The sequence below is a fragment of the Aulonocara sp. 'chitande type north' Nkhata Bay genome, linkage group LG6 (genome assembly GCF_057382095.1).
Source record: "Aulonocara sp. 'chitande type north' Nkhata Bay isolate Kocher_YH1m ecotype deep benthic linkage group LG6, A_spYH_male_GT1.1, whole genome shotgun sequence".
Taxonomy (NCBI): Eukaryota; Metazoa; Chordata; class Actinopteri; order Cichliformes; family Cichlidae; genus Aulonocara; species Aulonocara sp. 'chitande type north' Nkhata Bay.
Window position 1 is genome coordinate 36,790,680 of NC_141349.1, and position 15,540 is coordinate 36,806,219.

The 15,540-nt window shown below is 39.1% G+C and overlaps 2 protein-coding genes across 2 annotated transcripts; one reads left to right on the top strand and one right to left on the bottom strand.

Annotated features, from left to right (window-relative positions):
- Positions 1 to 130: 130 nt before the first annotated feature.
- On the bottom strand, positions 131 to 5,698 carry ntan1 (N-terminal asparagine amidase). The gene is made up of 10 exons (XM_086296744.1): positions 4,883 to 5,698; positions 3,790 to 3,892; positions 2,910 to 2,975; positions 2,371 to 2,479; positions 2,203 to 2,276; positions 2,067 to 2,120; positions 1,916 to 1,969; positions 1,736 to 1,833; positions 1,303 to 1,416; positions 131 to 1,194 (listed from the first exon to the last, which is right to left on the bottom strand). Exons 1-10 carry the CDS (start codon positions 4,961 to 4,963, stop codon positions 1,024 to 1,026), a joined length of 924 nt encoding a protein of 307 aa, XP_086152870.1. The 5' UTR covers positions 4,964 to 5,698; the 3' UTR covers positions 131 to 1,023.
- Positions 5,413 to 14,898, top strand: LOC147328403 (putative ATP-dependent RNA helicase DDX17). The gene is made up of 13 exons (XM_086296742.1): positions 5,413 to 5,729; positions 6,732 to 6,891; positions 7,147 to 7,243; positions 7,519 to 7,652; positions 7,850 to 7,915; positions 8,043 to 8,184; positions 8,351 to 8,511; positions 8,602 to 8,774; positions 8,861 to 8,971; positions 9,086 to 9,147; positions 9,296 to 9,355; positions 12,241 to 12,474; positions 13,630 to 14,898. The coding sequence occupies exons 1-13, from the start codon at positions 5,677 to 5,679 to the stop codon at positions 14,133 to 14,135; spliced, it is 1,959 nt and encodes a 652-aa protein (XP_086152868.1). The 5' UTR covers positions 5,413 to 5,676; the 3' UTR covers positions 14,136 to 14,898.
- Positions 14,899 to 15,540: the final 642 nt, after the last annotated feature.

The window sequence follows — 15,540 nt, forward strand, 5'->3', positions numbered from 1 at the left end:
GAATGTATTGATTTGCATCTAGAGCACAGACACACACATTTTATCTAATAAAACACATTGACACTTTTTACAAATGGCATTTGAGCAAACTGTTGCAAATTATCAACCAAAAATGTATTTTTCGATCTGAACAATGCGAGCATTCAAAACAGATTTCCTCATTCACATTTATTTCTCAACAAATACAGCATGTTCACAAGTTCCAACAATTTACACTGAATTTATCAAGCACCTTAAAACACAACTGATGAAAAGGCCATGCATGAAATTTTTAATCAGGCAAAACTAGTAAAACCGCATTTTCTTTAATTAAAAAACAATCCATAACATCCACACTGCAGAATACCATACACATGTACACATGCAGTTTGTAAAACAAACATATTCTTAGCCAGGTCTGCAAAAGAATATAGTTTATGATAAAATATCTTTTACATGGTAGATGTGTTTTTAGTCAAAAAATAAACTTTAACTATTACACAATGAAGAATTTAATTGTTCATCAAAATACATGATAGAAATTGTTGCTGCACATCGATTTCTTAACTTTTATATGTCTACTGTCTTCTGGCTTTGGGAGAGGAGGTAATCAATCAGAGCTGTGTCACATCTGAAACTGATTCTAACACTTGACTAATACTGGACCCATGATGTGGAAAAGGTCAGCACTTGGACACCTGGTGAAACACTGTAAATGATTTCCTTTAAAAAGGGAAAACAGAAAAGCAGTAGGACCTTATCCTGAACTTGCTGCAGAAAAGCACACTTCGTATGAAGTCCTGAAAGTGAGAAAAACTATTAGAGGCACGAACAAAGAGACTGCCTCTACTCATTCCACTGGACCAGCCAGATGAGTCAGGAAAGCAATTCAACAGATACATGTTCAAGTAAAGTAAACTCCATTTTAAGACACAATAAACACAGAACAGAAATCAGGTGAGAGGGTCACAATGCATCCCACTGAGCTGAGAGACAAAAAAGGTCAGCTACTGGGTTAAGGTTTAGCAAGAAAAGAGTTGGACTCTATGACTGGACAACCCTCTCCCAGTCCCCAGTCTCCGTCCTGTGGTAGAACTGTGGTTGACCCCCTGGAAACAGGCTTTCAGAGTTGGGGTGGTCTAAAAGGAATTGAATAGTGGACTTCATATGCTGGACAAAGTGCGGTGGCTCAGCCCTCGGAGAGGTGGACAGGTACTAAATAAGAGGACGAAATACCAAAGTCATAGTCTGTTTTAAATACTCACAAAAAAAGCTTCTTGTCATTGGTTAACAACCAAAGACAATAACTTCCAATAACGTTACCTTTAAAATTGTGTCGTCATTCTGTGACAACCAGAAGGCAATATCCAGATTCTGAGACCATGTGCACGGGCCGATTTGAAAAAGTCCCCGACTCGAGTCATATATGTTAACCATCTGCAAGGGATGATTATTTTAATTGGTATGTTTCAGTTTTTTGCCAGCAAAAAACAAAAACTAAACATAAAAATAACAACAATTTCAAGATCCCAGATCCGTTATCCATTAAAACACAGACTTGTGAAAACATTTTTAAGTCACTTCAGTAAGTACTGGAAGTCAGAAAAAAAAAAAAAATCAGTGATGATGTAATCTGAGGATCTCTTTCAAAATTAACAGACTGATTAAATATGAGGTAGACAACTGAAAATTGTGTATAGCCAAACATGCATTTTTCTCTCAAAAAAAATCTCATCATGTCATGTTTGCAGAGCACCTCTCCTCCCGTGAAGGTCCGTGCTGATCGCAGCTCCTCTGCAGGGCCTTTATGAGGGAAGGAGGCAGGGTAAACGTCCCCTGTTTTAACATCTACACCTGTTCAGAAACAAAGTCACAACATATTAAAGGCTGAATACCACGAAAGCACTGGATCCTGTTCTGTAACGGTATCACTTACCAATTCCATATACTACAGGTCTGTGAGTTCCATTAACAACCACATCGTTCATTTCTACAACAGCGAATCGAAGGCACGATTAGAGCAAAGGTTTTGTTTTGACAGGTGTATCTAAACAGTCTTCAACAGTTAAAACAAACATCAAAGTTACCTGTGATGCAGCATGTTTCCAGATGAATATCCTCCTTCTGTACCTGGAATGCTGCTGTGAAGTGATAAAAAGCCATTTAAGTTATGCTGCTGCATTACACTGCAGTCCAACATGAAGTAAGTTTGTAAGGTTATACCCAGTATATCAAGGCTGAGGTTATGGGATGTTGTTGAGTCGTCATTGAATCCGCCGACAAGATGGAGCTCAAGTCTGCATATTGGAAAGGAGAGGAGAAATGTAAATTAATTAATTAATTAGTTGAATAATCTGGAATTTTACTGCTTTTTTTATGTGTGTGTCATACCTGCCCTCCTTACAAGCATCACTCAGTGATGTCACCGCTTTCACGAGGAGTGGTACTTCAGACCAAGTGCTGGAACCGTCACAATGACCTAGGCAAACTGCTCCACTTCCTAAGAAATAATGAAACGTAATTGTTAACCACAAATTCAATATACAGTTTCCTTTTATAATGCCTTAGCACAAATGGTAAAATGGTAAATGGCCTGTATTTGTATAGCGCTTTACTAGTCCCTAAGGACCCCAAAGCGCTTTACACATTCAGTCATCCACCCATTCACACACACTGGTGATGGCAAGCTACATTGTAGCCACAGCTGCCCTGAGGCGCACTGACAGAGGCGAGGCTGCCGGACACTGCCAGACACTGGCGCCACCGGGCCCTCTGACCACCACCAGTAGGCAACGGGTGAAGTGTCTTGCCCAAGGACACAACAACCGAGACTGTTGGAGCCGGGGCTCGAACCGGCAACCTTCCGATTACAAGACGAACGCCCAACTCTTGAGCCACGATCGCCCCAAATATGGTAAAGGATTTCTCACCAGTGTGCCGCAGCACAACCAAATGGCAGGTTGTGGCATCATCAGATCCAATGACTGAAACGCATTCTGTTAAAAATAAGACAACAAAGCATGTTACTGTTATAGTGCAGTACATGATCTGGAAGACCAAGTAAACATGCTGAAGTGCTGAATTTTATACCAAATAGTCCATAAATAAATAAAAGCAGAGTGACGCTTAGAATAATTCTTGATCCAAAAGCTATTCAGTGGTCAGACTTCATCACACACTATTAAGGTTTCTGTTGTTGGCTGAATGCCTTGTAGAACAACAAGTTTTAACAACAAGCAACCAATCAACATGATGGAGCCAAGAGTTTTCACACTTGAGGTTGAGCAGCAATGGCAAAAAGTAACCCCAACGATTTCTTTACCTAGCTTGATGATGAGGTGGAACTGTCACTGAAAGTAATTCATGAATATAAGGCAGAAAACATAGACTGGGATTTATTCCATATACTGCTACATATTAGAGTGGGTACCAGGCACGTTATCCATCCATCACTTTAACGCTTTGGCAATTAAAGTAAAGTGCAGACACAAGCGGAGTAAAATTACAAAATGTGTGAGAGCTTAGCTGCAAGTCTTCGGCTTCATTTTTGTAACTGATATGACAAAACTGGTAAGTGAAAATGTCTATGTCTTCTTTTTCAGTAGCCTCTGTTTCTGCCTGCCAAAACATAACCCTTGAGTTTTCAAGCTAAAATTGGTTCAACAGCATCTCCACCCATCTCTGTTATGTGGGCCCTAAAAGATCAAAGCTGTGTGAGGGTAAGGTGTAGACATAATAAAAGTCTTATGTATCAGTGTGTATACAGCCTTGCGATGAGGTCATCTGGTTCCAGTATTTTGTTTTACTCACTGTCTGCTGGTGTTGTTGCAGCAAACTCCCTCTGATGGACATACAGGAGGCACTTTGGATCAACATCAACAAGCGGCTTAGACCGAAATGCTTTTGCCTTTTCCTGTGACATGAAAGCAAAATAGTTAAATGGTTCAAAGTGATAAAACAAAGAAAACAACACAAACTGATTTAGTAGTTGACTCGGATATTTTTTCTGATCCTGACTCGTAAAGCTGGATCAATTATTGGGGACGACGGGATGCGGGCCAGCAGGTTTACAGGGGGTTACTAGGAGTTATGTTCGGTGAAACTTTAGTTGGGTAGTTTTATTGCACTTCCTGCAACAATTTGCAATTTTCAGCAACTTAATATTATTTCACTTTTCCTCTCACTGTCTGCTCCACTCTCACAGTATGACTGAGAGACACAATAGTGTGACCATAAACAAAAGCAAGGTGCAGTGAAGACTCTCTCACTGAGCTGAAATGAGACCAGTGCAATAAACGAAGTGAATAATTTTTTAATTATTATTTTTCATTTATCTTGTTATTTTATTTATCTTTCAACTTCCCCTTACCAAAAAACAAAAACAAAAAACAACTAACTAATGACATACAGTTAAAGAAGATTTGAAGACTAGATTACCAAAATAAAGGAACAAAGCTAGAAGGCTAGAATGAATCTTATTCTGAGCTAAGCACAGGTATCCTACCGATCTCGAGGATTTGTGATGGAATTGAGATTTGGCAAAGCGACATTTATGTGTAAAGTATTTGTTTATGTGGATGTTACTGTTATTGAGGGTTTGAATCTTTTTCATGTTCGTTATTAGTCCATACTGGATATCTATAGCTATAAACGGAATCTATATTTAAGGTACCTGAAACGTAGTCGTAGTGCAGTTCTATAAATCATTCCTGTGTAACTTATTAGGTTTGGTTTTTTGCTTCATGCACAGATTTACAACCACTGACACTTACTTGGTTACTTTAGAGACAGTTAAATCTGTTATGTTAGTAAATTATCAACAGCGATTTTGTTAGCATAACGATATACAGACAATTCCTATTAAATGAAAAGGATGAGCAGCCACACTTTTGCAAAAACAAACCTGTAAATGTGGATTTTTGTCGAACAGGTCCGCTGTCGATCTTATGCGGCCAAGCGGTTTATTTTGAATGAACAAAGGCATTTCTTCAGGCTATGTGAACTTTACAGTGGTTGTCACGAAGAGCAAAAACTTCATATTACTATCTTTAAATACCACATACTGAATTCATTACTCAGTACAGTCATTGGTTGCACCCATCTACTTGAACTTCCTGGAAGACTTTTCTTCGTCGCTTCACAGTCGGATGCACCAGGTGAAGCATTAGCGCCCCCTACTGCTGAGTTAGAGATTCCTTATGTTCTTCGTTAAAAGTATGAGATTTGTGTCAACACAGAGCTTTTTTAACTACTTTGTGGAGATCATTTTAAGGTCCCTCCATCTCACTTTGCCTTTTCACCGTGAAATAGGGCCCAAGGTTTTGACGCCACACAGCGATAAAAAGCGCATTGTTTACACTTATCATATTCACCATTGCGGCTAGTGAATATGCGTACGTAGTAAAGGTTCGTTTTAGACGAGGCTACGTAAACTTACTAGCTGAAGTCACGTCGGGAAAGAGGGCAGGGAGGAAAGGAGCGAGCTAGCCGTTTAGCTACGTGACGTACACAATAATTGTGTAATAATCCCGACATTTACGCGTAATTATCGTCTAATAGAAAAATAACGGAAGGTTGCGACGTTCTTGTCGTTGTTCTCGTAAATTGCGCTTATTTTTCCGTCAATCGCCGAGCGAAACGAAAACAAACCGCTCTCCGACGTCAAAGCTAGCATAACAAACACAACAGAACGGGAAAATGAGAGGGGGTTCATCTTATGGAGACAGAGACAGGGACCGTGGTCGAGACAGGTGAGTTTTTAGTTTATATGTGAAAGCAACATATTTTACACACAATTAGCTTTACAGACCTGGACTTGGGAGGAAGTTCGACCTGAGGCCCTGTTTTGTTTTGTTTTTATTAAACCCACAACCGATAAAGCCTAGACTTCCTCAATATTTTCTTAATTTTATTGTTACTCCATTATTATTATCATCATCATCATCATCATCATTATTATTATTATTATTATTATTATTATTATTATTATTATTATTATTAATAATAATTGTTATTATTATTATTATAATTCACAGTCGAGGGTTATAGTACATTTGCAGCAGTACAAATGCAACAGTTGCTTAAAAATGGTGTTGAATTGATGCCAGGATCAGAATCAGAATACTTTATTAATCCCGAGGGAAATTATGATAATTTCATGATAAATTATGATAAAGTTCAGGTCGCCAGTATCTGCTGTTTAAATATCAGTAGGAACTACAACTTAGGGCTACCTGGTATTTTTAACATTACATTTTATTACTTAGGAAATTGTAAAGGTAAAGTGTTGGGGTTTGTTACTTCTACCGGTGTACATACATAATCGTTGTGTCATCACACTACACTTACTAGCACACCTTCGGTGGTGTTTGCACATCTGAACTTAACTGAATATTGTAACCCTAGGTTTATATCTGCTGCAGTCATTACATAATTTCTGTAAAGGATTAAAGGTATTATAACTATCTTAAAATAACCCTAAAGCTTTAGGTTATATAAACAAAGCACAACAGAGCATTTATTGACTGGTGTAGAGGAGTTAAAGCCCTACAGTTTTTGTGGACTAATATAGGATTGGCACTGTAGACTTGATGATTATAATAAAATTACAGTGTTGTTACATGCATTTTCAGTAAGCCATACATATTTTGGTCAGGATCATAATTGCAGCATTAGCTCAACAGTCAATCCTTTGCTGCAGCTTGCGGTTCTGAGTCTTCAGTGCTCTTTATCTCATTGCTCTTATTTCTCAGGCCACGGTTTGGGCCCATGAGCGGTCGCGGTGGACCTCCACCAATGAAGTTTGGGAATCCAGGGGAGCGTCTTCGAAAGAAGCGGTGGAATCTGGATGAGCTGCCAAAATTTGAGAAGAACTTCTACACTGAACATCTTGAGGTGCAACGCGTGAATCAGGTAAATGTTTACTGTTTTTCTTCTACATCAGTAATATGAAAACGTGATTGACCTAATTTTTGGAGGGTATTTTTGGTAATAAGTTCTGTTTCAAATAGTGCTTTTGCTTGTGTGAGAAAAAGTGGAAACATACAATAAAAGCAGCAAAAATTGTAATTCTTTGGTAAAACTTTAGAACATACTCTGAAAAATGTGACCAATTTACACACCATCCCCTCATGTATGTTTTCCCCCTTCTTTTCTTGTTATGTACAGTATGAAGTGGAAGACTTCTGCAAAAGAAAGGAGATCACAATCAGAGGGTCCGGCTGTCCAAAGCCTGTCACCGCTTTTCACCACGCGCAGTTTCCTCGTCAGTAAAAAATACACTGCATAAACTATGATGCTGGCACAGATCATTTCTATAAAACATTAGCAAAGCATTAGTTTTAGTAATTTTTTCTTTCACAAACTCAAACATCCAGTGACTATAAAATCTCATAAATTTGTTTTAAAGCCATTATCAAAATGTTTCTTACACGTACTGCAGGTATATTTAAACAAACAATTCTTCTGATGAAAGGAAACAAAGAAGATCAAAACATCTGCACAGCTTTTTGTTGATTGTCTCCCTCATTTTCCTGACAGAGTACGTGATGGATGTGCTGATGCAGCAGAACTTCAAGGAGCCCACAGCAATCCAGTCCCAGGGTTTTCCTGCGGCCCTGAGTGGCAGGGACATGGTGGGGATTGCACAGACTGGATCGGGAAAGACACTAGCTGTGAGAATTCTTCATCATTTGGGACCATGACAGAATTTTTAATGCTTTATTTAAAAGTCAATAGTAATTTCTGTATGTAGCACATGTTGCTAGGTTAACTGCAGAAGTAGGAAGAAAATCATTTTTATGCTTATACCAAAAGATTTTCAAATGGGCATTAGTTGGTTTTACTAATTTTTTTGCATTTTTTCCTGCAGTACCTTCTTCCAGCTATTGTACACATCAACCACCAACCCTATCTGGAGAGGGGAGATGGTCCAATTGTAAGTTTAAACTTAATGTGTAATATAATACCATAATATAATACAGATTTTATTTAAATCATGATCTTAGTGCAGGTCTTCTGTCATTCTGTAACCTTCCTTATTTATTATCCTCATCTCGTCGTAGTGTTTGGTACTTGCCCCAACCAGAGAGTTGGCTCAGCAGGTACAACAGGTCGCTTATGACTATGGGAAGTCTTCCCGTATCAAAAGCACCTGTGTCTACGGTGGAGCTCCAAAAGGACCACAGATTCGAGACCTTGAACGAGGTATGGTTGGGTGTAGATAAGGACATGCAGTGGATTATTGAAAACTGTTATAAAATCCAAGAAATCTATGAAATGTTCTGTTCACTATATCCCACAAGAACGATTGTCACTTTGCCTGAGCACCTTTCAAGATGTGTATTGCTTTTTCTGGTCTTCTTAACTCTAGGGGTTGAGATTTGCATTGCCACACCTGGTCGCCTCATTGATTTCTTGGAGGCAGGGAAGACCAATCTGCGCCGCTGCACCTACTTAGTGCTGGATGAGGCTGACCGCATGTTGGACATGGGCTTTGAACCGCAGATTCGCAAGATAGTAGAACAAATTCGGGTAAGGGCTGGTTTACTATTAATATTCTGGATAAAACCCTATCGTAGAAGTGTTTTTCAGTTAAAATCTATTTCCTTCTCCGTCTCGTAGCCTGACAGACAGACTCTGATGTGGAGTGCAACGTGGCCAAAAGAGGTTCGGCAGCTGGCTGAGGACTTCCTGAGGGACTACATCCAGATCAATATCGGAGCTCTGGAGCTCAGCGCCAACCACAACATCCTGCAAATAGTCGATGTCTGCATGGAGACTGAAAAGGACGACAAGTAAGAAACAAAAATATGACTAGAGTAAAATAGCATGTTGCAATCTTTCATTATAGGTCTAATTTGAGCTCTTTCTTTGTTGGAAGACTCATTCAGCTGATGGAGGAGATAATGGCTGAAAAAGAGAACAAAACCATCATCTTTGTGGAGACTAAGAAACGCTGTGATGATCTTACACGGAGGATGAGGCGTGATGGGTGAGGAGTTACTCTCTCTTGTGATAATTACAAAGTATTTCTAGGAGAAATATTGAACATTAAAATACTGAAGGTGGAGTAATCTTGCTACTTTAATGTGGTTTTGTTTTCTAGGTGGCCGGCCATGTGCATTCACGGAGACAAGAGCCAGCCTGAAAGAGACTGGGTACTTACAGGTGAGGATAAAGTGGTGCCACCTTCTGTCCTGTCTTTGTTGTGGGTTATTTTCCTCCCATTCATCTGTTACCAGTATTTTACAAAATGATCCTCTTCTTCAGTTTCATTTTGTTCTTCTGTTGTAAAGTGTTTGATTGTATTCCACAGAATTTCGGAGTGGCAAAGCCCCCATTCTGATTGCCACTGATGTTGCCTCTCGTGGTCTGGGTATGTCTCACCACACAATAGTTCATAATATCTCACTATCTTAATAATTCATAATATCTCATGTAATTCTGTATTCACTGTGTCATTGTGATTCGGTTTTTTTTTTAATCTATTTTTTTTTTCAGAAATAACTTTTAAATAATATATACATAAAAGAATAACACAGTTATAGTTGGTGGGTTCCTATTAAAGTGACCTCTGTTCTGCTAAATATCTTTACAAGTAGGCCAGTAGATTGTCTGTAAGTGGACAGCTGGAGAACAACCTTTCTTGCAATTGGCAGATATAAATCAAAACACAAAATATACATTTTCTTGCAGAACTGTCCTCCAACAATTACACTCAGGTTGTTTATGTCAGTTTTTTGTTATTAGGAATGTATTAATTTGGGTCAACAATAATTACAAAATAACACTTAAATACACTAAGTACACATCTGCTATAAAAATTTAAAAAAAGGCTCCAATATTTTGCAAAAACTCATTGTTTGCCTTTCAGTACATGTACTTAATTCTAGTGGAAGATCACAAGTATGTCATTTGATCTGTTAACATTTTTGCATTTAAAAAATTAAGGTTAATAGATTTTTAAAAATTCATTTTAATTATGTTTCTATTATGAGTCAGTGTCATTATAGTAAATGAATAAAATAAAAGCTAAAGTGTAGTTAACTGAAATAAAACTCTTGAAAAAGGTTAACTGAAACTATATTTTGCACATAAACAAAACAAAATAAAAATATCCAAGAAATGTCCTTAGTTTTAGTATTTCTCAGGTTGGCTGAAATTTACCAATACAGCCGGTATTGGTACAGATCTTTATTGAGATATGGGGGTATTTATGTCATACTTATGTCACTGTGTACCAGTGTCCTTATTGTGAAATATATTCTAAGCTTCTTCTTCTTCCTGAAAATTACACTCCATATTATAATACTTAAAAAAAACTTGTAAACTTGTAAAACTTGTATATTAAAAATTAACTAAAAGTTATCCAAAAAACCGGCAATGAGTAAGTCCATACTAAAATCTAAAAAAAAAAAGTTAAATACAAAACTAATAACACTTCTGGTTCTGGTTTTAACCTATTAATGTGGTCTCTCGGTTAAACAGGACATTAGCACATTCGTTACAGGAGCTTTTACATAGATTAATACACCAGTAATTGTATTATACAGTGTGTACATGTACTATTGCAATTAACCACAAGTGTGAAAATAAACTGAAAGGAATAACAGGAATGAATTTAGTGATAAACAATGAAACAAATCAGTGCTTTATATTAAAGCGCCCGCCCTTACTGTAATAATGTGACAGTCTAACGGACCATTTTGTCCAGTATGGAGGCTGCAGGCCCTCTGGTCCACTGGGTTTATAGTCTGTTTCTTGTTACTGCAGTTTAAAGGCTTCCTTCAAACGGGGCTCTTTGGCACGCTGCCTGAAAGGAGGGGTGTGTGGGACAGATGCTCCTGTGCACCTTTTCTTATGTCTCCTTTGTGGTGTCAGTACAAATTTACTAAGGATGTTGCACATATTGCACTTTTTAAAAAAAATCTAAGCGTTAAAAGATAAATTGTGTAGTTGTCCCTTTATTCTGCAAAAATGTTAAAGTTTGCTATGTTTTGCAGATGCATATGTGTAGAATAAAGACAGATGAATTTTCTCAGATCCACTTGTTAACAGGATAATCTTGAGAAGGGGGGATAAGTGAAAGTGTCTTAATTTTTCCAAAATCCCCATGACCGAATCCTTGTTCTCTTTTCCCCTCTTCTCCTCTCAGGGTTTGGCAGCACATGGCAGCTGTAACAATCTGCGCTGCTGTCACTGCCCCCTCATTCACGTTAAAATAGAAGCTTCGCTAGTTTTAGAGGGATTACAGCCCCTCTTATTCGACTAAAAAAGATCCCCCCTGCCCAGTATTGTCAGAGTTTGTAAATCCAACGAGCCTTCCTTGGGAGCAGCCTGAGGTTCCTGTATGTCTGCCCATCGGTCCGTCCCAAAAAGCAGACAGACAGGAGAGAGAGAGTTAGACGGGCTCGTCTGGATCCAGTCCTGGCCAGGGTCTGAGGAGGGCCCTGCAATGCGGCGAGAGAGCAACAGAACCACCCGTTGTGTGTGTGTGTTTGTGTATACGTGTGTGTGTTTGCGTGGGTGGGTGTGTCTCTGGAGATTTAACGGTTCTGCTCCCGTCTGACGTTGCTGGTGTGAGCAGAAGGTGAGGGAGGAATCCTGTCTCCCTCTCCCTCAGCCCCTCCTTGTGAACCAGGACTGATCAGGGGGGACTGACTACCTTTGTAAACACAACATGAAGGGGGTAAGTACCTCACCACCCCTTTGTCCTAACTCCTCCACGAGCTCACCATACGTTCAGGTGCTGCCTTAGTGCTCATTAAAATCAGTAGCATTCAATCACGGTACATTATTATTCCTATGTAGTAGGTAATGGTTGATTAAGTGGCTTCCCTCTGTCACGATGGAGTGGAGAAGGGAGACTTATTGATCAGCAGTGCTGTCAGAGCCCCACATCTTCTGTAATGAGAAACAGACTCGTTGTCCTCGCACATTCTGAGCAGCAGTCACATTAATGTGAAGATTACAAATCCAAATCATGATTTCAGCTGAATGCCATGCTCACTTTATATCTGCTGAGCACAAAAAGCTACTTTTCAGTTATTTTTGAATGTCGTTTGGATTTTTGCACGATGTCTAAATAAGCAGGTAAGTTATTCATTTAGAAATTCTCCTAATAATGCATTTGGAAAATATTTAGTTGTAATTATATATTTGGGCTAAAATAAAATTACCTTTTTTCTCCAGAAGTCCTGATCTTGAGATTCTCATGTATTTACTTTCTCCCTTCCTCTAATATTGGTTTTAATTCAAAAGATGTGGAGGATGTCAAGTTCGTCATCAACTATGACTATCCAAGCTCCTCTGAGGATTATGTCCATCGTATTGGACGTACAGCTCGCAGTACCAACAAGGGCACTGCTTACACCTTCTTCACCCCAGGAAACCTGCGACAAGCACGAGACCTTGTCCGGGTGCTGGAGGAGGCACACCAGGCCATCAATCCTAAATTACTTCAGCTTGTGGACTCGGGCCGTGGAGGAGGAGGCGGTAAGAAGGACTCTGTCACGCTCTTAAACCTCAGTCAAATCACACAAATTTTGTGTGTGAAAAGGCTATCCATAAATATTTATCATACAACAGAAGGTGCTATTTTTTATCATTTAATGATGATTAATGAGTTTTGTTACTCTGTTTTAGACTCCTAGTACTGAAATCAGTCTTAAAACGTATTTGTTACCTGTGAATCTGTTTGTCCTGATTGTGCTTTACATATTTATACACCTTTGGTTCTAGGCTGCTGTTTAAGTTTTAATATGAAAGGCAATAGAGCACACAGGTACCTGTTCAGTATGGTCAGTGACAGTTGACTAGCCTGATTGTAGTGCAGGAAACACTACTGAAAAACTTCACACACAGCTTAGTCAAGGAAAGTCACTGCCTAGATTTAAATAAGCAAACAGTTAAGAATGTTCTATTGAATAACTACTGCAGTGATTAATATGTTTCACATGGAAGCAATGGTGAACCACGGTGTTTGAGGAAGAAATAAAAAAACAATCTTGAATGATGACCATCAGTGATAACTTAAACGTTTCAGATTGTTAAATATTATCAGTAGAACTCACAGTAAACTCATAAGATTGGGGTGAAACACCTGTGTGGCCTTAAGAAAACCACTCGTCAGTGATGCTAACTGGAAAGAAGGCATCCCTCATGAAACGATGCCCCCATAATGATTAGTGTCTTCATATAAGCTTGTAGGGTTAGTGTTTCGATCTGGGGTTCCTGTGGTGGTCAAATTTAGGTTCAGCAATATTAAGTTCCTAAAAATGAGGTCAGTTGACTACCTAAATATGTCAGATTACCTGTTTTTCCTAACAATGGATATTTTCCTATTTGTGTACTCTTAACATGATAATGCCTGGATTTATCAGGCTGAAAGTGTGCTTCAGGCGACATTATTCTCACACATGGATTGGCCACCACAGGTTGGCCTTCTATTCTTTTGCTTAATTATATTTACAAAGTTATTACTCTGTATTTTTTTTTTTTTACTTTATTATATTCTATTTCATTGACTTACTTTATTTCACCTTTTTTTTTGATTTGGTGGATAAAAAACAAGAATTTTCCAGTATATTGTGTGTGTTAATGTATCTAAGTATGTTCTTACCTGAAAATTGTTGAATTGCTGTTTTTCAGGTGGAAGAATGCGTTACCGTGGCAGCAACTCCAACAACCCGAACCTGATGTACCAGGAAGAGTGTGATCGTCGTATGCGCTCCAGCGGCGGCGGGGGCAAAGACAACCGCAGCGGCTTCAACCGTGACAACCGCAACAACCGTGACGGAGACCGCTCCTCTTCTTCCTCCTACAGGGACCGAAGCCGGGATCACCGAAACAACTACAACTCAGGCTCGGATCAGTACCAGAGCTACAACAGTGGGGGAGGTGGCGGCGGAAGTGGTGGCAGCTACAACTCTCGCAGTGGAAGCCAGGCCGGGAGCGTCGGAGGTCAGGATCAGACGAGCCAACCGCAGGGTCAGTTTGGCCAGGCTCCTCCTCCACTATCAGGGGGCCTGCAGCCCCTAATGGCTCAGCAGTTTGCTCCACCACAGCCCCCACTCATGGGCTTCATGGGGCAACCGCCGTACCCGTTTCCTTCGCCTCCCCCTCCTCCCCCAGGCCTGCCACCTCCCAGGAAGTAAACTGAACAAGCACCGAGTTCCTTTGTGCTACTTGTGCATCCACAGGTTACCTTTGTGGGCTTTTTAAAAACTCTTGAAATCATGTAGAGGCAGGGGTTTCAAAGGCATATGTGTAAGGAGGTAAGGGCTTATATTTTCTATTTGTTTTGTACTTTTTAATACACCCAAAATGTGGAATTTAAATTGTCTGATAGAAAAGGAAATCTTCAAAATTTACCAAGGGTTTTCTAAAGTAGACTGCCACTGTACCTGCACCATGAACCATAAGTATTGTGTTTCTATTCCAAACAAATGCCTCAGAGGATGTGATCTACTTAAAGGATTTGATTAAAATGAAAGCGACGTTAGACTGAAGCCTCAGTATTATGTGGATCATTGGGCTGGTCTACTATAAATTCATTAATAGTCATATTCCAGGCTCATATCATTCTTGAGCGCTATATTAGTCTACACTTGTTCAGTTTGAGACATTTTGGCTAGCATTACATTTTATTTATTCTTTACATTATAGCTTTATTCTCTGAAGCAACATTGAAGTTTGTCTCTTCTCTCCAATAGTTGTCATACCAGTCAATCATTGAGTTTGTAGTGTGATCGTTGTACTAGACTCAGATTTTGTCACGCATGCTTTTCCTTTCTGCTGTCCCGTAGCATTACTAAGCACATTGTTGACTAAACTGCAGATTGTTGCTCGTTTCCCTTTTCCCCCTCAACGTGTTCGTTTTATTGCATTTTCCTAAATAAATCAAACCAATAAAGTGTTTCCTACTTTTCAAATGATTAATCAAGCGTGTACACCTGGTTACTTCCCTGTTAAGATGACCTTCACTATATTATTGTAGTACATTCTCAGGATTATGCACGTTTTCTTTTCTTTTTTTTGATCAGTAAATGCATATTGGTGGGGATGGAAGTTGACTTCTGTTTACAGTTGGTGCACAAAATTATGACTAACATGGACATGGGTTACAAGGAATGTGCTACATGCAGTTTTTTTTGTAGAAAATGGTTTCTAGAAACTTCAGCTTAGTATTTATATCTGAAACAGGTTTGGTAAAGGGGGAATCCACTCTGATCTACTTATAACCATACCACAAATTGCTCTCTCGGTTTTAGCATTTACTTATTCCTTTTTGTTAAAAACGTGCAATTAGCTGTGGCAATAATAACAAATCTTAGCTGGCCTATTAATACCCAAACCTAGCAGTTCTCAAAAGTCGGACAAAGCCACAGCATGTGGAGCATGGATGAGCCTAATAAGACTTACAGTTGTGAACTCTAGTTTTTAAAGAGTGTGCCACAAAAAGTATAATATCGACTTAATTTATTAAATTTGTTTCGAGTGGAAAGCCTCCTCCACACCTACATGTCAGTAGTAGTAGCAGAAGGGTGCCAGTTTAGCTCA

Coding starts and splice junctions, on each gene's coding strand:
- LOC147328403 (XM_086296742.1), top strand. CDS start 5,677: ATGAGAGGGGGTTCATCTTATGGAGACAGAGACAGGGACCGTGGTCGA. Junction 8,972..9,085: donor CGGAGGATGAGGCGTGATGG/GTGAGGAGTTAC, acceptor TTTGTTTTCTAG/GTGGCCGGCCATGTGCATTC. Junction 9,356..12,240: donor TGTTGCCTCTCGTGGTCTGG/GTATGTCTCACC, acceptor TTAATTCAAAAG/ATGTGGAGGATGTCAAGTTC.
- ntan1 (XM_086296744.1), bottom strand. CDS start 4,963: ATGCCTTTGTTCATTCAAAATAAACCGCTTGGCCGCATAAGATCGACA. Junction 2,480..2,909: donor GGTTGTGCTGCGGCACACTG/GTGAGAAATCCT, acceptor ATTATTTCTTAG/GAAGTGGAGCAGTTTGCCTA. Junction 1,417..1,735: donor GGACCTTCACGGGAGGAGAG/GTGCTCTGCAAA, acceptor CATCCCTTGCAG/ATGGTTAACATATATGACTC.